Here is a 21,429-nt window from a genome sequence, read left to right as displayed (position 1 = left end):
CCAATACAATGTAAACAAAGGCATCCATGCTATTCACCAACATTGTCATTCTGAAATTTTAATAAAATCTATCAGATTGGAATTGGCCGTTGCTTTTAAATTTCACACTTCTACATTCATGACATTTTTAAAAAATATATTTTGCTACCTCTGACATTCTGGAATAGACTGGATATATTTACTATGCATGTTACCAGTTACATTAGTAACTGTGAAAGAACTTGTTCTAGTGTAAAAAACTGTGGAACAACAGCAGTAAATGGGTCATCATGTTATCTGTGGAGAGAAAAAGAAGGGCATTTTTCAAGTTAATGACTTTTAGGAGGTCACACACCTGAAATGTTCAGCCAAATGTTCATGGAATCATGAACAAGTTGCAGACTTTTAAGAATGTTGGACAGGACCAAGATCTGGAAAACCTGGACTCATTCTGACAAATCACATTTTGTCTGTGACAGTGAAATGAATCTGTACTAGCGTTTCAGTAGATGTTGGCCTAACCCTAAGGGCTATCATTATAGCATTATTACTGCTTAGCTGCTTCCATGACCTATTGTGGGAGTTGAGGGCACAGTTAGCTGAAATTAACTGAGAGAGTGATTTATCAGAAAAGATGGTTGTGGAAAAATGGCAGGTGTCTAAGAAAATAAACCATAAGCTGAAACAGGCTATTCAGGCCATCAAGTCAGCTCTACCATTCAGTGAAATCACGACTGAGCTGATAATCCTCATTTCCACTTTCTTGCCTTTGCCTCATAACCTTTGATTCCCTTAACTGATTAAAAATGTATCTATATCAGTCGTGAATATACTTAATGACCCACTCTCAACAGTCCTCTGTGGTAACGAATTCCACAGATTCATTACCCTCACAGAGATAAAAAAATTCTCATCTATTTTAAAAGAATGACCCTTTATTCTAAGATTATGCCCTCTGGTCCTAGAGTCTGCCTTGAATTAATTAACCAATCCTCCATCCAGAGGCTATGCACTTTGGCAGAAAGAATAAAGGAGCTGTTTATTTAAATGGAGAAAGACTGTAATAAGCAACAACACATAAATCACAAGCTAGCATCAGGTTCAGCAGAAATAGAGAAGGAGATGGAGCATTGGTCTTTATTTCAAAGGGATTTGAATGCAAAAATAGGGAAGTATTGTTAAAATTATAGAAGATACTAGTTAGACCACAGCTAAGATACTGTGAGAGGTTTTGGTCCCCCTTATCTAAGGAAAGGTATACTGGCTTTGGAGGCAATTCAGAAAAAGGTTCACTCAGTTGATCCAAAGTATGGAAGGAGAGGTTATGAGGAGAGGTTCAGTAGACTGGGCACATACTCATTGCAGATTAGAAGTAGGAAAGGGACGTTATTGAAACATATAAAATCCTCAGGAGGCTGGCTGTGTAGATGTGGAAAGGTTGTTTCCCTTTGTTAGTGAGTCTAGGAAGAGAGGGCATAATCTCAAAGTAAGACATTTTTCATTTGAGTCAAAGATAAGGAGGAATTTCTTCTCTCAGAGTGTAGCGATTTCGTGGATTTTTTTCATCACAGAGGGCTGTAGAGGCAGATCACTTAGCATAGTCAAGGCTGAGATAGGCAGATCTTTAATCAGTAAGAGAATAAAGGATCATGGGAAAAAGGCAGGAAACTGGAGTGAAGGATTGATATCAGCTGTGATTTCATTAAGTACTAGAGCAGACTTCATGGCCTCCTTTTGCTCCTACAACTTATTTTCTTATAGGGAGGCAAGTGGGAAGAGGGCTGTTAGTTTTCATTTTGATTGATAGCTCCATGAGGTTATTAAAACGATTGTCTGTCTTTGATGTGGAGCTATGGATACAAATGTTTATTTTTTAGAAGGATTCAGGAGATTTAAATGTAATAGATAATTTCATAGAGTCATAAAGCACAGAAAAGGCCCTTTGGCCCCTCAACTCTGCCCTACCTATTTACACGAATTCCACTTTTACTTGGCCCATAATCTTGAATGTTATGACATTTCAAGTGCTCATCCACATCCTTTTTAAAGGTACTGAGGTTTCCCACTTCTACTACCCTTCCAGACAGTACATTCCAGATTTCCATAACATTCTGGATGAAAAACATTTTTCCTCAACGTCCCTTCAAACCTCCTTCCCCATCACCTTATAAATATGCCTCCTCAGTATCGGCCTTTTGACGAAAGACAACAGCTGCTTCCTATCCATGTCGCTTATAATGCCACACATCTCGATGAGATCCCTACTCAACCTTCTCTGCTCCAAAGAAAACTACTTGAGCTTATCCCAGTCTCTCCACTTAACTAACATGCTCAACCATAGTGGCCTCACCATAGTTTTGCTCAGCTCCAAAATATCCTTCCTATTCTTATAAGTTATGCCATGACTGATACAGGGAAGTGTTCGGTATGCCTTCTTAACCACCCTACTAATCTGTCCTGCCACCTTCAGAGATCTGTGACAAACATCTAAGTTCTCACTGTTCCTCTGAGCTGCCATTCATTGAGTCTTCTCTTCTTTTGTTACTTCTTCCAAAACCATCATCTCACATTTTTCAGGGTTAAATTCAATCCACTACTGATCTGCCCATTTGAGTAATCCGTCCATATTTTCCTGTAAATTAAAACCTTCTTCCTTCCTATTAATCACCTGGCCAATCTTTGTGTCATCTGTTAACTTACCTATCACACTCACCATCCCACCCCCGACATTCTCATCTCGATATCATATCTACATCATGAACAATAAGGGAACTAGTACTGCTCGTTGTGGTATGCCACTGGAGACAGGCGTCCAATCACATGAACAGCCTTCTACAACCCATCTCTTACCATTAAGGCAGTTTTAGATCCATCTTGTCAAGTTACGCTGGATCGAATGTGCTTTTACCTTCTTTATCAGTCTCCCATGTGGGAACGTGTCAAAGGATTTGCTGAAATCCATGAAAACTACATCAACTGCATAACCCTCATCTGCACACCTTGAAATGTTCAACCAGATTTGTTAGGCATGATCCTCCTCTGACAAAGCTCTTCTGAGTACCTCTGATTAAACGTTGCCTCTCCAAGTGGAGATCAAGTCTCTGTTATAGAATTTTCTCCAATAGTCTTTTTATTACTGATGTGAGATTCACTGATCTGTAATTCTCTGTTTTCTCCTAACACCCCAAATTGCCAGAGAGGAATAACAAAATAGGTCTTGTCATTTTCTCCCTTGCCTCCAAAAGAAACGTGGGCATTTCTCAACTGTTAAGAAAGCTAAAACCTCCACTACCTCCCCACTGCCTTGGTCAAACTGCTCAAAAACAGAGTTCCTCTCCCCAAATTTTATGCCTACATCCTCCTTCTCCAGAACAAAGACAGAACTCAAGTACTCAATTAACACTCTATCAATGTCCCTTTCGGGTGTAACCCTTCTTCAGAACTAGGGGTGGTTGTAAGGGGAGCTGCAGATTAAGGGGGTGGAGGTTGCGGGGCGGTGGAGGTATTGATAAATGAACAAAGGTAGAGGGTACTACCTGGTTGATCAATGGGAGGGATGAATCTGGTTGATAGCTAGAAGGAGGGGTCAATCAGAGGAATGGAAGGGAGAGGGAGGCACTGGAATGGGAGTCAGGGAATGGGAAGGGAGATTATTTGAAATTGGAGAGCTCAATGTTGAGTCGTCCAGGCTGCAGGCTGCCCAGGTGGAAGATGTGGTGTTGTTCCTCCAATTTATGGTCTGATTTGCTGTGGCAATGGAGGACACCAAGGTTGGTCATGTCAGAAAGGGAATGGGAAGGGTAATTAAGATGTGCAGTCACTGGGCGGTCAGCTTGGTCCCTGCAGCTGAGATGCTTGGTGAAATGTGCCCTGAGTTAGCGTTTGGTCTCCCCAATGTCATAGAGTCATAGAGATGTACAGAATGGAAACGGACCCTTCAGTCCAACCCATCCATGCTGACCAGATATCCCAACCCAATCTAGCCCCACCTGCCAGCACCCAGCCCATATCCCTCCAAACCCTTCCTATTCATGGACCCATCTAAATGCCTTTTAAATGTTGCAATTATAACAGCCTCCACCACTTCCTCTGGCAGCTTATTCCAGACACGTACCACCCTCCTTGTGAAAATGTTGTCCCTTAGCTCTCTTTCATATCTTTCCCCTCTCATCCTAAACCTATGTCCTCTAGTTCTGGACTCCCCCACCCCAGGAAAAGGACCCTGTCTACTTATCCTATCCATGCCCCTCATTATTTTGTAAATCTCTATAAGGTCACCCCTCAGCCTCCGACGCTCCAAGGAAAACATCTTTCCTATAGGAAGGAGACCAGAATTTCATGCAGTATTCCAACAGTGGCCTAACTGATGTCCTGTACATGACCTCCAAACTCTTGTATTCAATACTCTGACCAATAAAGGAAAGCATACCAAATGCCTTCCTCACTATCCTATCTACCTGCGATTCCACTTTCAAGGAGCTATGAACCTACACTCCAAGGTCTCTTTGTTCAGCAATACTCCCCAGGACCTTACCATTAAAGTGTATAAGTCTTGCTAAGATTTGCTTTCCCAAAATGCAGCACCTCACATTTATCTGAATTAAACTCCATCTGCCACTTATCAGCCCATTGGCCCATCTGGTCAAGATCCTGTCGTAATCTGAGGTAACCCTCTTCACTGTCCACTACACCTGCAATTTTGGTGTCATCTGCAAATTTACTAACTGTACCTCTTATGCTCGCATCCAAATCATTTAAGTAAATGACAAAAAGTAGAGGGCCCAGCACCGATCCTTGTGGCACTCCACTGGTCACAGGCCTCCAGTCTGAAAAACAACGTTCCACCACCACCCTCTGTCTTCTACCTTTGAGCCAGTTCTGTAAACAAATGGCTAGTTCTCCCTGTATTCTGTGAGATCTAATCTTGCCAACCAGTCTCCCATGGGGAACCTTGTCGAATGCTATACTGAAGTCCATATAGATCTGCCCCAATCAATCCTCTTTGTTACTTCTTCATGATTTCCTATGCACAAAGCCATGTTGACTATCCCTGATCAGTCCCTATCCCTTTCCAAATACATGAACATCCTGTCCCTCAGGATTCCCTCCAACAACTTGCCCACCACCGACATCTGGCTCACTAGTTTATAGTTCCCTGGCTTGTCCTTACAACCTTTCTTAAACTGAGAAGGGCCGACCACATCGGGAGCACAGGATAGAGTAAACTAGGTTGAAGGAGAGGTAGGTAAATCTCTGTCTCACCTGGAAGGACTGTTTGAGGCCCTGGATGGAGGTGAGAGAGGTGGTGTACCAGCAGGTTTTGCATCTTTTACGGTATGGGTTGGCACAGAATCGGTAGGAGAAGGTGAGGGCATTTGCAATGCGTAAGCTTGGAGGTGTAATATAGATTAAAACATTGGGACGAGGTCCCCAAGAAGTGAGGCCAATATTTTAACCACCTTACCTTGGCACCTAGCAGCCTCTTTAGTCTCTTCCAAGTTGCATCTGGGAGTTGTGAGCCCAACCCTGCCCCACAGCTCTGCTCTAGCAACAAAAACTGTATCATGCAGTGCAAATTTTCCTGAGGTGCATAAATCGAGTAAGGAGATTTCTAGACATGTTACCTGCCTCTAAGATGAAAATTCAGCCCTTTCCCCAAATGCCACTGCAGATACTGAATATTTCCAGCATTTTCTGTTTTCCTTCCAGATTTCCAGCAGTTGTAATATTTTATCTGGTGTTTAGATCAGAGTGGTGCTGGAAAAGCACAGCAGTTCAGGCAGCATCCGAGGAGCAGGAAAATCGATGTTTCGGGCAAAAGCCCTTCATCAGGAATAGAGGCAGGGAGCCTCCAGGGTGGAGAGATGAATGGGATGGGGTGAGAAGGTAGCAAAGAGTACAATAGTCGAATGGATTGGGGATGGAGGTGATAGGTCAGAGGGGAGGGTGGAGTGGATAGGTTGGAAGGGAGATTGGCAGGTAGGACAGGTCATGGGGACAGTGCTGAGCTGAAAGGTTGGAACTGAGGTAAGGTGGGGGGAGGGGAAATGTGGAAACTGGTGAAGTCCACATTGATGCCCTGGGGTTGAAGTGTTCCAAGGCGGAAGATGAGGCATTCTTCCTCCAGGCATCGGGTGGTGAGGGAGCAGCGGTGGAGGAGATCCAGGACCTGCATGTCCTCGGCAGAGTGGGAGGGGGAATTGAAATGTTGAGCCACGGTGTGGTGGGGTTGATTGATGCCGGTGTTCCCTGAAGCGCTCTGTGAGGAGGCGTCCAGTCTCCCCAATGTAGAGGAGACTGCATCAGGAGCAACAGATACAATAAATGACATTGGTGGATGTGCAGGTGAAACTTTGATGGACGTTGAAGGCTCCTTTGCGGCCTTGGATGGTAGTGAGGGAGGAGGTGTGGGCGCAGGTTTTGCAATTCCTTCGGTGGCGGGGAGGGTGCCAGGATGGGAGGGTGGGTTGTTGTGGAGCGTGGACCTGACCAGGTAGTCACAGAGGGAACGGTCTTTGTGGAAAGCGGAAAGGGGTGGGGAGGGAAATATATCTCTGGTGCTGGGGTCTGTTTGGAGGTGGTGGAATTGTCGGCGTATGATAAGGTTAATGCGAAGGTTGGTAGGGTGGAAAGCAAGGACTGGGGGTTCTATCCTTGTTATGGTTGGAGGAGTGGGGTTTGAGGGCGGAGGTGTGGGATGTGGATGAGATGCGTTGGAGGCCATCTTCAACCACCTGAGAAGGGAAATTGCGATCTCTAAAGAAAGAGGCCATCTGGTGTGTTTTGTGTTGGAACTGGTCCTCCTGGGAGCAGATACGGCGGAGGCGGAGGAATTGGGAATACGGGATGGCATTTTTGCAGGAGGTAGGGTGCGAAGAGGTGTAATCCAGGTAGCTGAGGGAGTCAGTGGGTTTGTAAAAAATGTCAGTGTCAAGCCGGTCATCATTAATGGAGATGGAGAGGTCCAGAAAGGGGAGGGAGATGTCAGAGATGGTCCAGGTGAATTTAAGGTTGGGGTGGAATGTGTTGGTGAAGTTGATGAACTGCTCAACCTCCTTGCAGGAGCACGAGTTTATCCCCCTAGTCCAGGAACTCCCCACATACGTTCGAGATATCACCCACGCCCTCCATCTCCTCCAAGACTTCCGTTTCCCCTGCCCCCAACACCTCATCTTCACCATGGACATCCAATCCCTCTACACCTCCATCCACCATGACCAGGGCCTCCAAGCCCTCCGTTTCTTTCTCTCCCAACGTCCCCAACAGTACCCTTCCACCAACACTCTCATTCGTTTGGCCGAACTCTTAACAATTTCTCCTTCGAATCTTCCCACTTCCTCCAGTCCAAAAGGATAGACATGGGCACTCGTATGGGCCCCAGCAATGTCTGTCTCTTTGTCGACTATGTAGAACAATCCATCTTCCATAGTTACACCAGCACCACTCCCCACCTCTTCCTCTGTTACATTGATGACTGCATCGGTGCCACCTCGTGCTCCCACAAGGAGGTTGAGCACTCTGATCTAAACTCTGGTTTCCAGCATCTGCAGTCCTCACTTTTGCATGGTATATTTTATCTTGTGTTATCCCACTGTACATTGTTTTGATCAGGAAAGCATGTACCTGACACTGACTATACAACTGCTGAAGTATAAACTGGTTAGTGCACTTCAGATACAAAGGTACATTTAGATAAGCCCTGTTAGATCATGACTATGCATAATAGAGATGAAAGCTCACCTGGCATCCATTTTACAATGACTGCAGTAATACACAAATTTCAGAAATAAGGTTCAAGAAATTCCAAGACAGTTGATTTGTTTTCTAAATTTTATTAGCACTAATTTAAAATGGCTAACTCTGCCCAAAGACTCACAGAATGGTTAAACTGCCACTCATCCTGTCATGTCTGTACTAGTTCACTGAAAGAGTAATATACCTAGCACCATTCTCTCACATTTTCCCTGCAGTAACACAAACCTTTTTCACACAATGACCCAATTCCCTTTTGATAACCACAAATGACCTAACCTCCAGCAGATTATCAGGCAGTGCATCCAGATCCTAACCACTCACAACTTCAAAACAATTTTCCTCATAGTGCCATTGTTTCAGTGCACTTTGGTTCTTGATCTTTCAACCAATGGCAAAGTTTATTTCTACCTACTGTTACCATACCTCTCATTACTTTGAATATCTCTATCAAATCTCTGCACAACACAATATTCCAATTGAAAGCAAACTAGCATTTTATAATTCAATATAATTTGCTTGCTTTTGTGCTCAATGCCCCTACGAATAAAGTTCAAAATGCCATAAGTTTATTAATTGTGCTCTCAATACGTCCTGTCAACTTCCATGATTCATCTACAAGGATATCTAGGTGCCTCTGCCTTCTACACTCTCTTTAGAATTCTATGTTTTACCTTATATTGTTTCTCCCAATTCATCCTACCAGAATGAAACATTTCACACTCCTTTGCACTAAACTTTACCTGCCACTTGTCTGCCTATTCCACTGAGATATGTTCTTCTGAAGGATACTATGCTCTCATTTTATAATACATTGAGGTTTGTATCACAGGGCTTATAATGTTCTATTTGCCCCATACAACTCATAATGGAGAGCCAACCGAGTAACTCAATTCCTGTGACTTTCTCAGATTTAGGACTGAATTCAGGAGGGACTTTTTCACCCAAAGGGTTGTGAATCTGTGGAATTCCCTGCCCACTGAAGCAGTTAAAGCTACCTCATTTAATGTTTTTAAAGGAGAAAATAGATTTTTGAACAGTAAAAGAATTAAGGGTTATGGTGAGTGGGCAGGTAACAAGAGCTGAGTCCACAAAACGATCAGCCATGATCTTATTGAATGGAGGAGCAAGCTGGATGGGTCAAATGGCCTACTCTTGTTCCTATTTCTTATGTTCTTATAATCCAACAGAGTCTGGCAGGGATGCCTGGGACCAAATAGAACGAGGGAACACGCAATGTTATATGTTAATTAAGACATAATTAATTGGATATACTGTATACGTGAGGAACAAGTAATTAGTGGGGTTGGAGTTTCACACTGTTTAATTGAAATAAAACTTTGATGAGAATTTACACCTTTTGATCTCTGGTGATTAACACCTCCTTCATTCTGAATGTGTACCACTCTCAAATGAACACAGTATAACACTCACAAATTCACATACTGACCAAATTCAATTTTAAATGTTGCATGACTGCATGATTATTGTTCATTGACTGACATCATGGCTTCACAAATCCATTTTACTCACATTGTGCAAATACAGTCTATTAGGGAAATGTAGGTTAGTCTATTTGAACTGTATTGAGGAACACTGGAACTGAAGTAAATCATTTATCTGCTCATACTTATTCCAACATTCAATGAGATTGTGACGTAACCACCTTTATTGCTTACCCTTTAATCATTTTGGTAACAAACATCAATCAGTTCCAGAGTATAATTTCCACTTGATCTAGCCTCATTTGCTGTTTGTGGGAAAGAGCTTCAAACTTCTATCAATCTTTCAGTGTAACTTTTGCACATTTAACACCTCATAAAAATGCGTATGAATGTAATTCGAATACTTAAAGTTGTTTTGTAACTGTAGGCATCAACATACTCAATTAGTAATGAAAATACTTTCTGTTCAAATTTTCATTCATAACAACAGGTATTACATCTTAAAATTTAAGAAAACTATTAATGCCTGATTGTAAAGTTATGACTTCAGTCATTAGTTAGTAATTTAACATTATGGGCAGGCAAAAGCTAGTGGTATTATCAATCCAGAAACTCAGTGAATATTCTGGGAATGCTGCAAATGGGGAAATTTGACTTCAATTAAAATAAAAATCTGGAATTAAGAATCTACTGATAAACATGAAATCACTGTCAATTATCAGAAAAACTCATTTGATTCACTAATGTCCTTCAGAGAAGAAAATCTGCTATCCTCTCCTGGTCCAACCTACGTGTGACTCCAGACCCACAACAATGTATTTGACCCATAACTACCCTCTGAAATGATCTAGCAAGCCATTCACATATATCAATTGCTACAAAGTCTCAACAAAGAAATGAAACCAGATAGACCATCTTGCATTGACCTAGGCACCAGCAGAAACAGGCTTGTCAACCCTCAAAGTCCTCCTCTCCAATTTCTGGGGTCCAGCGCCAAGATTGGGAGAGCTGTCAAGTAACAGCCTAATGCAGCCATACTCACAGAATCATACCTCAAAGACAATGTCCCAGATGCCACCATCACCATCCCTGGATATGCCTGACATCAATGGTGGGAAGTTGTTGGAGGGAATCCGGAGGGATAGGATTTACATGTATTTGGAAAGGCAAGGACTGATTAGGAATAGTCAGCATGGCTTTACGTGTGGGAAATCATTCTCATTAACTTGATTGAGTTTTTTGAGGAAGTAATGAAGAGGATTGATGAGGGCAAAGTGGTGGATGTGACCTATATGGACTTCAGTAAGGCATTCTACAAGGATCCTCATGGTTCACTGGTTAGATCACATGGAATACAGGGAGGACTAGCTTTTTAGATACAGAATTGGCTCAAACTGGTTGTTTTTCAGAATGGAGGCCTGTGACCAGTGCAGTGCTGCATTTTTGAAAAGCAAATCTTAGTTAGACTTATACACTTAATGGCAAGGTCCTGGGGGAATGTTGCTGAACAAAGAGACCTTGGAGTGTGGGTTCATAGTTCCATGAAAGTGGAGTCGTAGGTAGATAGGATATTGAAGGAGGTGTTTGGTATGCTTTTATTGGTCAGAGCATTGAGTATAGGAGTTGGGAGATCATGTTACGGCTGTATGGCACATTGGTTGGGCCACTTTTGGAATCTTGTGTGAAATTCTGGTCTCCTTCCTATTAGAAGTACATTGTGAAACTTGAAAGGGTTCAAAAAAACATTTACAAGGACATTGCCAAGGTTGGAAGGATTGAGCTACAGGAAGAGGCTGAATAGGCTAGGGCTGTTTTCCTTGGAGTGTTGGAGGCTGAGGGGTGACTTTATAGAAGTTTATAAAACCATGAGAGGCATGGATAGGACCTGAGGTCTTTTCCCTCAGGTGGGGGAGTTCAGAACTAGAGGGCATAGGTTTAGGGTGAGAGAGGAAAGATTTAAAAGGGACCTACGGGACAACTTTTTTATGCAGAGGGTGGTGCGTGTATGGAATGAGCTGCCAGAGGAAGTGATGGAGGCTGATACAATTACAACATTTAAAAGGCATCTGGATGGGTATATGAATAGGAAGGATGTGGTGGGATATGGGCCAGGTGCTGGCAGGTGGGACTAGATTAATTTAGGATACCTGGTCGGCATGGCTGAGTTGAATTGAAAAGTCAGTTTCTGTGCTGTACATCTCTATGACTCTATGTCCTGTCCAGCAGAACAGACCCAGCAGAGATGTGGCACAGTGGTGTACAGAAGGAAGTGGCTGCCTTGGGAGTCCTGAACACTGTCTCTGGACCTCATGAAGTCTTGAGCAAGGAGACTTCCTGCTGATTACCATGTATCATCCGGCCCCAGCTGTTGAATGAGTACTCCACATGGAACAATACATGGAGGAAGCACTGAAGGTGGCAAGGGTACAAAATAAACACTGGGAGCAGCAGAACTACTTACCAAGCTGGTTAGGTCCTAAAGGACATTAACTACGAGACTGGGTCTGCAGCAAATGGGGGGGCACCAAGTAGACAGAAAAACAAACTTCACCTCATTCTTACCAATCCGTAGCCTGTAGATGCATCCATCCATGACAGTATTCTGCTGACAAAGTTCAGCCTTCACATTGAGAATGCCCTCCATCATGTTGTGTGACGCTATCACTACACTAAATGGGACAAACGTTGTCAAGTAACACAAGAGTGGACATCTATGAGGTGTGGTGAGCCATTGAGAGCAGCACAATTATATTTCAACGCAGTCTGCAACCTTATATCTCAACATATCCCAGACCCAACAATTACCATCAAGCCGGGGTGAACACTGGTTCAATGGAGAGTCCAGGAGGGCATATCAGGAGCAGCACCAGACATATGTAAAAATGAAGTGTCAACTCAGTGAAGTTATCAAACAGGGCTACTTGCATGCCAAACAGCAAAAGCAGCAAATGATAGACAGAGCTAAGCAATCCCATGCCAAAGTATCAGATCTAAGCTCTGCAGTCCTACCACATCCAAGTTATAAATTGTGGTGGACAATTAAACAACACCCTGGAGGAGGAGGCTGCACAAATATCCGCAATCACAATGAGCCCAACGGAACGTACTAAAGATAAGGCTGAAGCTGTTGTAGCAATCGTCATCCAAATGTGCTCAGTGAATATTCCATCTCAGTCTCCTCCAGTGGTCCCCAACATTATAGATTCCATCTTCAGCCAATTTGATTCACTCCGTGTGATATCAAGCAAAGGTTGGAGGCATTGGATACTGCAAAGACAATGGACCCTGAAAAGAATTCCGGCAATAGTTCTGAACTCCAGAACTTGCCGCACTCCTAGCCAACTGTGGCAGTACAGTTATAACATTGGCACCTACACAACAAAATGGAAAATTACCCAGTTATATCCTGTACATAAAAAGCTGAACCAAATCTAACCCAGCCAATTACTGCTCCATCAGTTTACTCTTGATCATCAAAAGTGTTATCAAGCAACATCTGCTCAACAATAACCTGCTTACTGATGCCCAGTTTAGGTTCTGCTAATGTCACTTAACTTCCAACCTCATTACAGCTTTGGTTCAAATATGGACAAAAGAGCTGTATTCCAGAGGTGAGGTGAGAATGATATCAAGCCCTTGACATCGAGGCTGAATTCGACCGAGCATGGCATCAAAGTAGTAAAACTAGAATCAATGGGTATCAGGGTAGACTCCCCATTGGTTGGAGTCATACCTAGTGCAGGTATGATCATGTTTGATGGAGGTCAGTCATCTCAGGTCCAGGAGATCACTGCAGGAATTTCTCAGGGTAGTGCCCTAGGCCCAATTATCTTCAGCTACTTCATCAATGACCTTCCCTCCACCACAAAGTCAGAAGTGGGGATGTTTGCCAATGACTGCACAATATTCAGAACCATTCATGAAGCCTCAGATACTGACACAATCGATGTTCAAATGTAACAAGATCTGGACAATATCCAGGCTTGGACTATCAAGTGGCAAGTAACATTCACAGCACACAAATGCCTGGCTATGTTTATCACATTAAGAAACAATCTGACCACCTACCCGGACATTTAATGGTGTCACCGAATCCCCCACTATCAACATCCTCGAGGTTCCCATTGATGGAAAACTCAACTGGACTCACCACTTAAATACAATGGTTTCAAAAGCAAGTGAGAGGCTAGGAGTTCTGCAGCAAGTGACTCCTGACTCCCCAAAGCCTGACTATCAACAACATTCAAGAAGCTTGACAGCATCCAGAACAAAGGAGCTCATTTGATTGGCACACATTTATAAGTATCCACCACCGACCCAGTAGCAGCAACATGTGCTATCTTCAAGATGCACTGCAGCAACTCACCAAAAGTCCTTAGACAGCATCTTTCAAACCCATAAGCACTTCCATCTAGAAGGGCATGGCATGGCATTCAAGGGAAAACCACCACCTCCCAGTTCCCCTCCAAACTACTCACCACTCCAACTTGGAAATGTATCATTGTTCCTTCAAAGTTGCTAGGTCTAAATCCTGGAATTTCCCCCCTAATGGTATTGTGGGTCAACCCACAGCAGGTGGGCTGCATCAGCTCGCCACCACCCTTTCACGGGCAACTAGGGAGGGGAAATAAATACTGACCAGTCAGCGATGCTGACATCCCATGAATGAATTTTTAAAAATTATATCAGTAGAATAGATGGAAGAATCTCATTTGTCACATGTTTTGGTATATTTGATAAGACAAAATAACAACAGGAAATAAGATTAATAGTTGAAAGCTTTATAATGGTAAGTAAACCAACATGATCACAAGATTACTTCACACAAAGTACCAATCATCAGTGTGTTAAATACCAACTATGTCACCTACACTTGTACCTTATGTTGAAGTTTGCATTTCTCAGACATTACCAAGACAAAGTTTATAGGGTGTTTTATCAGTTAACATTTCAGGAATCCCAATTTCTTCACCTTGTTTATAATAAACAAACACAAGAAATACATTTCTATGGGTTCCCAGATTTGAAGGAAAGGGTATGAATTTAACCTGGATCCCAGCCATGCTGATATTTCAGTGAGTGCCAATTTTCAGGCCTGAGGTAATGATCATTAAATGATGAATGTCACTTTCTATTTTTATTTGCAACAACTTCCGAATAAAGGATATCGAAGGATGAGGACAAGTAAGCTTTATTGAGTTATTTTCATAATCCCTTTGCCTAAGCACAATGCATTCTCTGTTTCAAAAATAAAGTATTTTTCTTGCATTATTCTTATCCTCTTTGATTAGCTCTTCCCAAACAACTTCCTTCAAGCAGCACCGCCTGGATGCCATTAGTACTACTCATTAAGGCTTGAGGAGTTTGAGAAAGGAACTCTACCTTGTCTCCTTAGTAGTCAGATCCTGCCACTTATTGAAGTGAATAACGGAATTCGAAAGAATGACCGTTAAGGTCGGTGAAACCTGAAATTCCCTCTTAGATTCATTTATTGAGAACTAATGCACCTACTCTGAAGTTAACTGAATACTTCTAACAAACTATCACTACAAAATTAGGCTTGTTCAGTAATCTTACCTTCATCAAAATCTGGGTTTAATTTAATGTTATTATTGTCCTCCTCTTCATCAAAAGGATAATAGAAAAGTGTTTGTGGCTGTTTGTTTGGGACTGCATTATTATCTTCCTTAACAGCAACAGGAGGTTGTTTTGTGAGACTAAATTTAACTTTTGGAAACATATGGTCACTGGGTTCCTCTTTATTTTCCTTATTTTCTGTCTTTTCTTCTAATGTTTCCTTCTTTGTGATCCATTCCCTTTGGAGTTCGTCTTCCCTTGTATTTTCCATTTCCTTCTCAAATGTGATGAACTGGGCAATTGTATCCATTGTAGTTGCACTGACTGTATCTGGTATCTTTGTAGTATAGGCTAAAACGTGGGAATTATTTGGAACCACATAGTTTTCTTTGTAATCATTGTCTTCATTTCCCTCTTCATCAATATCTAAACTCTTACTCACAGACTTTTGTTGCCTGCTATTAAATAGTACATACTCTTTGGACTGTTTAGAAGATTCCTTAAGAAAGTGCTCATTGTCTAGAGGCTCTTGGTCATAGCTATAATGATCATCATAATGCCGCATTGACTCTTCATTATCATTAATTATTGGGTAGACAGTCTTCACCTCTTGAGTTGCGTCACAGTCTGGAAGAGCATAGCACATTAATTCACCACCAGCATTTGGACAATGGCAGACTTTACATGGTGGCATGTGGAATGTGTGCCCTGCTGTGTATTTCTGACCATTATGAAGACATCCCACTTTGGCACATTGTTGACAGCCCTCAACTGGTTCCATAATGTCAATGCAATTCTGAGGAAGCTCAGGGCAAGGAATGAAATAACAACTTATCTTGCCTCCTCCACTCGGACATGCACACTCTGTACTTCCAAAATCAACAAAATATGATGATCCTTCAGGTACTTTCCCATCCTTGAAGCCACCATTAACACAGTCATAATACTGGTAGCCTTCACATTCACAACCATATTGTATGCAAGACGCACAACATGCCCCAGGCTGCAACACCTCTTCAATGCAGTTTTCCAGCAAAGGGCAATTCACACCAGTACAGTCCTTCTGTGTGAGACAACTGCCACAGCAAATCAGCAGGTAGAACCAAAACCTGAGATCCAATAATACAAATACTTCCTGTCTTTGTGTAGCCATGGTTTTGAAGGGCTCTCACAGGCACTAGGTTATTCACAGAAGCAGCTTTGGTTTAAATGTTCAAATTTAAACCCTCTTGACTCTTGTTTTTACAGAAATTCCAGACCCAGTTCCAAACTGTAGATCAATTCTTTGCTGTCTTTCCTTAAACCTTGAATTCATGAAAGAAAAGTCTGTTAAAGATTTTGCAAACTGAAATTTCCAATATAAAATAGAAGAAGCTTTGATACATAATGTAAGAAGTAACCATTGGTTGGTGTAATTAAGGCTGTTGGAACCCATTATACAGAAACTAAAGAACTGTCTCAAAGGATGTACTTCTTGGCATCTCTCAACTGCACATAAACCAACATTTCATTCATATGTTACAGAATCACATCTACTTGACACATTACGTCAGGTTTGCTATTATTAGCAGTTTATACTACATGGTATGGTGCTGTACTCTATGGTGGAAAGCAATTACTGTTGTATATTTTCCTTGTTTTACGGGTTTGAAAGGAAAAAAGAATCATGCACTTACAAAATGCTTTTTGGGACCAGCAAATGTCTCAAAGTGTTTTCTAGCCATTTAAATACTTTTGCAAGTGTAGTCATTGTTGTAATGTGAGAAACATGACATCCAATTTTACTACAACAAATTTCGACAACAAATATATACGATAGTGGCCAGATAATCTATTGGTTTGTCATATTCATTGACAGATAAATATTGGCTAGGACAATGGAAATAGCTCCCTCACTCTTCTTCAAATAGTGCATGGGAAGTTTTTACATTTACCTGAGTAGCCAGATAGGGTCTCAGTTTAACATTTCATTTGAAGGATAGCACCTTCACCAGTGCAGTGGTGTCAGTACCGTACAGGCACTGGTGTGTCAGTCTTAACTGAGTTGTGAAAGTTCTGGAGAGGTTTGTAACTCAAGTTCTGTCAAAGATCCACAGCAGACACACAAGCTTAAATAAACAATTTTTCATGAAATTAGACAATATTCAATGTTGACATTCTCTAACATGCATTTCTAGATGCAAAAAGACTGAATTTTACTGAAAATTTTATGATATTTAAAATTAATATAATGTTATTTTCCAGCCACAGACTCAAGGTATTTTTTGAAACATTCATCCTTATTGCAAACTTACTTAAACTGGACTTTTTTTGACAAAACTGTTTCAATAATTTGGAGAAGACTTAATTAACATTATTCTGGTGATGTTATTTCAATATCTGCAATACATGAAAAAGAACACCTAACTTTCAGCAATTCACAGAACATGGATCAGCCACTTAAATATTGCTGTGATAAGGAATGGGTGAGGAGGATAAACAAATTTAAACCTTAAATGCATCATGTTGGTTGGAATTTAATGAAGCAGTTCTATTTAACTGTAGCAGGCAAAATCAACTTACCATCTATGCAAAACAAAGATAAATGTGTAGTAGGTTATGAGAAAATCTCTATGCTACTGAAAATTGTAGGATAAAACATTCCTCAGTCATGTTTAGCCATGAACAATTGGTAATAAAGAATTAAACAGACTTTTAAATTTAAATTTTAAAATACATTCAACAGTGAGATGTAAAATGATTCACAAATGCTTTTGGAAACCATACCTCAAAGGCAATTAATTCAAATTGTGATCACAGAATCCAGTTAAAAATTACACAACACCAGGTTATAGCCTAACAGGTTTATATGGAAGCACTAGCTTTTGGAGCACTGCTCCTTCATCGGGTGATTGTAAAGGAGCAGCTCTCAAAAAGCTAGTGCTTCCAAATAAACCTGTTGGGACTATAACCTGGTGTTGTGTGACTTTTTTAACTTTGTCCACCCAGTACAACCTCGGCACCTCCAAATCATGACAGAATCCAATGATTTCCCAATCGTCAAACAATGAACCAAGGGCCATAGCCACTGAAACTGAAATATTATTCATGTGAATTCATGACTTTGGCAACAATTTGATGCATTAATATAAAATGCATACAAAGTTGACTTTATATTTTTATTTCACAAAGGATTATGTGCGTTCTCTCAAAAAAAATTGTACAGCGATGTGTGACATAGATTTGTTTCTGCTGTACCGAATATTACAAATTCTCGGTGAGACATGCCGGAAGTTTTGAAATAGGAACCTCAATAATTGAGAGTTTATTAAATATTCAGGATTTAAACAGTGAGGTACCAACACAAAGAAACTGTAACAAAATCTGCTTTGTTAAACAATCCAAACTTTTATTGAAACAGGACAACCTTTGGTATTTTTTTAAAGGCATTTCTTAGTTTGGGTTATACAGTATCTGTTGTGCTGCACAAAATGAAGCCTATTCCCTGGCCACAGACAAAGTTTTTTTTCCCTTCACCAGCTGCTTTCTGCAAGTATCATAACAGCTCTGATACGTATGTGATCCATAAGGCCACACTCTCAGTAAATTGTGAAATCAGGAGGGAAAAAAATGCTGCAGTTCTCACCACAAACACAAGGATGTTATCCATGCTGACCATTTTTGTAGAGGGCATCTGTCGAAGGTCTTATAGAAACTGCTTTCAAGAAACTTAATTACTTATACTTTAAAAATCAATACAATCATTTACCCAGGCTGAAAGTTAAAGTGTAATAAATCCAAGCTTATATGTTCTTTCCTTTTAATAACAAAGCGTGCCTCCTACATTTTTTCCAAATAGACAGTTCTAGTTTATTTAATTGCCCTCTATAGACTAACAATATCTCTGTTTTAATAGCACTAAATGACTCAACATTGGGAAAATCTATTACTTATTTAGATTGTTTCCTGGCAACAGTCTTTACAAACCTGGATTGCTACTCTCCAGAGTCAACAATTTTTTTTCAAAAAACATTGAATTTCTTTAAAAATTAAAATAAATTTTATTTCAGCTGCACCAGAAATTTGGAGGGACAAAAGAACATTACAATTTCAAATAGAGACTGTAAGAAATTCAGATCCAGGATAAACTGGAAAAAAAAATTGAGAGCACGCCAGGCACATGGCTATGATGATGACTAATACTGGTTGCTTAAAGGGAACTGCATGGAACTTTTCCTTATTCGTTTACATCCAAATCTTGTGTTTAAAATCAGCTCGTCATATTCAGAAGCCATTTCATACAACATATCATCGCTATGCCCAATTGATTGCAGTTGCTTTATTATTCCTGAGCCAGCTATTTCTTTATTCCCAATACAATGTAAGGATATGTAGTTTCAGTGTCCAGCTTAGAGTGCCTCAAGTCTGTGCAGTGTATAGAGTGTAACCTGAGCAGTTAAAAGTTTCTTGACTGTAGTGGAGTTTTACCTCCTGTGATGTGTGAGGAAACAGCTTTGAATTTCAAAGGATCACAGTCGTTATCAGTCCAATGGGACTCAGGTTTAATCGGAAGCAGTGTTTCTGCATGGTCACTCTGTCTGCACAGGACAGATTGAAAGCAGATACTGCTCTAACATTGCAATGACTTTCTCATTAACAGACAACTGGGTGCTAGTTCTCCCAAAGGTGATTTTTGAACACAACATGACAAATAAGGCAAAGAAAAAAAACTCATCTCTCAATCCGGGAAAAGTTTAGCTAAAGAAGTTTCTTATACTTAGAAGTCTATTTCTTTGATGATTTAAAAAGCTGCCTTTCTGGGTTAATTTAATACAACTAAAGCTGCAACAGAGTACTTTTTACAGATTGGCTGTCTGGAAATTTCATGTTTTTATCTTGCACAATTAAATCAAGGCATAGTGCTCTTCACAAACAAAAGACTTTACTAGAAAACTAAAGTTTTCTAAAATGGCTTAAAGCCCAGCTTTACCCTGTTCTTCAAAATAAAAGTGCATGAGCAGATCAAAAGCACAGGTTCTGTAAATTAAACTGCAGCTTTTAAATAACATGATAGTTTAAATCTGCCTGTGCTACTCCTTTAACATAATAACATTCATCTCAACATATTTATCGTCATTCCTTTACATTTGTTTGCCCAATTCATAAAACTGTCTCTAAAGAAACATCAGTATAAAAGCAAGACTTACCCGTTCCAGCAGTGTGTGCTGAGCACAGTATGAAAACCTTGACGTGTTTTAATAGGGTGGGACCAACTCTTCGAACTCAACTGACCAACAGCAAGGGCTATTTGTTCAACCTGAAACTAAAGAAGTTTCTCATCAATCACAGTTGCTTACCTAATGTGCTGGCCTGCTGTCAGACCCTTTTAATCTCCCACAGCACAACTTATTGTCTGCTACTAGACTTCTCTTTGAGCTGCATCCCATAGTAAACTGTTCTCCCACCCCCAACATTAAAATATTTCTGTAGCCAAATACTATCCAGAGGATTACATGATGTAATGGGTATTCCTGTAGTTTTTGATACTCCAGTTCAGTAATATATGCCTGATCGGTGTTCTAGAAACAGGAAGTTCAGAAACATTTTAAAAATGTTGAATTCCAAAAACATAAGCCAGGAGGAATAATCCTACACCAGCTTTATAGTTGCAATACTTTCCATTTAAAACAGGAAAGGTGAAATTACTTTAAATATTAAACAAGAAAATCTTGCAAACCACATATTAAAATTGACAAAGAAAATTGTTGATGTTTATCCTTGGGTCCATCTGAATGACGCAAACAAATTTGTTGCAGTTACAATAAACAAAGAAAAATTAATTTTAATTCTGTAGAATTCGATATTTAAACAAACAATTTTTCATGCTTACGCTTTAAAGGGATCTGAGTGGCTCCAAGGCTTACACAATTTAGTTTATGTGTTGATCCATGCAAAATATTTCAAAACATTATCCCTTCTTGATTCTTGGGGAGCAATTACGTGCTAAGAGACTTTTGGTATGTAGAGTCCCTATAGAATAGTCAGCAACAATATAGCAGATGGTCTGCAACAACCATTACTCAAGAGTGCTGAAGTGTGCTTCAAAAAGACTGGAAAGAAACTCTTAAATTAGTCTCAGATGCCATTCTGCTGCACTGCCGGAGGTTGGCATTTCTGATAGAAATTTTCACAACATTGCCACATGTTATTAAACTAAATCTACAAACCCATTTTATAAAAATCCACTGGGGCTATAATGTTAAATTATTCAAGGACCAAGATCAGGGTTAGCAATGCTACTATCTATCTGGAAAGAGAAAATACAAAACCCAAGTTGAGAAAAGCTTCACATTTTAACTGGCTGCCAAATTTACATATAATAGATACATACATAACATACAATACATTTAAATAGCATGCATATTCAGCAACAACTTTGCACATTCCAGCTAAGGACTATCTGATGTTTCAAGAGATCACTATAGTAAGAATAGGGGTCAGTTAGCTCAGTTGACTGGGTAACTAGTATATGATTCAGTATGACAACAATGTGGATTTGAATCCTATTCTGTGAGGTAAATTTAGGAACTATCTCCCTGCCCTGCCCTGAGGTTAAAAGACAATGACAGACCACCACCAAGAAACAGTCAAGAAAACTGTGCAGACTGAAACTTCATCAGACAATGTGTCTTCAGGC

At 40.6% G+C, this 21,429-nt stretch overlaps 1 protein-coding gene across 4 annotated transcripts in view; it reads right to left on the bottom strand.

The window, feature by feature from the left end:
- Positions 1-20,174, bottom strand: part of fbln2 (fibulin 2) — a 187,427-nt gene extending 167,253 nt beyond the window's left edge. For 2 of the 4 annotated variants that reach the window (XM_072582226.1, XM_072582229.1), the window contains exons 1-2: positions 19,940-20,095; positions 14,754-16,057 (exon numbers count right to left, since the gene is read on the bottom strand). In XM_072582226.1, the coding sequence (XP_072438327.1) occupies positions 14,754-15,906 (1,153 nt within the window). In that variant the 5' untranslated portion in view covers positions 15,907-16,057; positions 19,940-20,095. Of the gene's footprint in view, positions 1-14,753; positions 16,058-16,687; positions 16,833-19,939 lie in introns of those variants that run through there. The other 2 variants (XM_072582227.1, XM_072582228.1) reach the window with 2 other exon arrangements.
- Between the last annotated feature and the right edge of the window lie 1,255 nt (positions 20,175-21,429).

The sequence above is a fragment of the Chiloscyllium punctatum genome, chromosome 12 (assembly GCF_047496795.1).
Source record: "Chiloscyllium punctatum isolate Juve2018m chromosome 12, sChiPun1.3, whole genome shotgun sequence".
Lineage (NCBI taxonomy): Eukaryota > Metazoa > Chordata > Chondrichthyes > Orectolobiformes > Hemiscylliidae > Chiloscyllium > Chiloscyllium punctatum.
The sequence above is the reverse complement of the archived record's forward strand: the minus strand, read 5'-3'. Positions and strand labels throughout refer to the sequence as shown.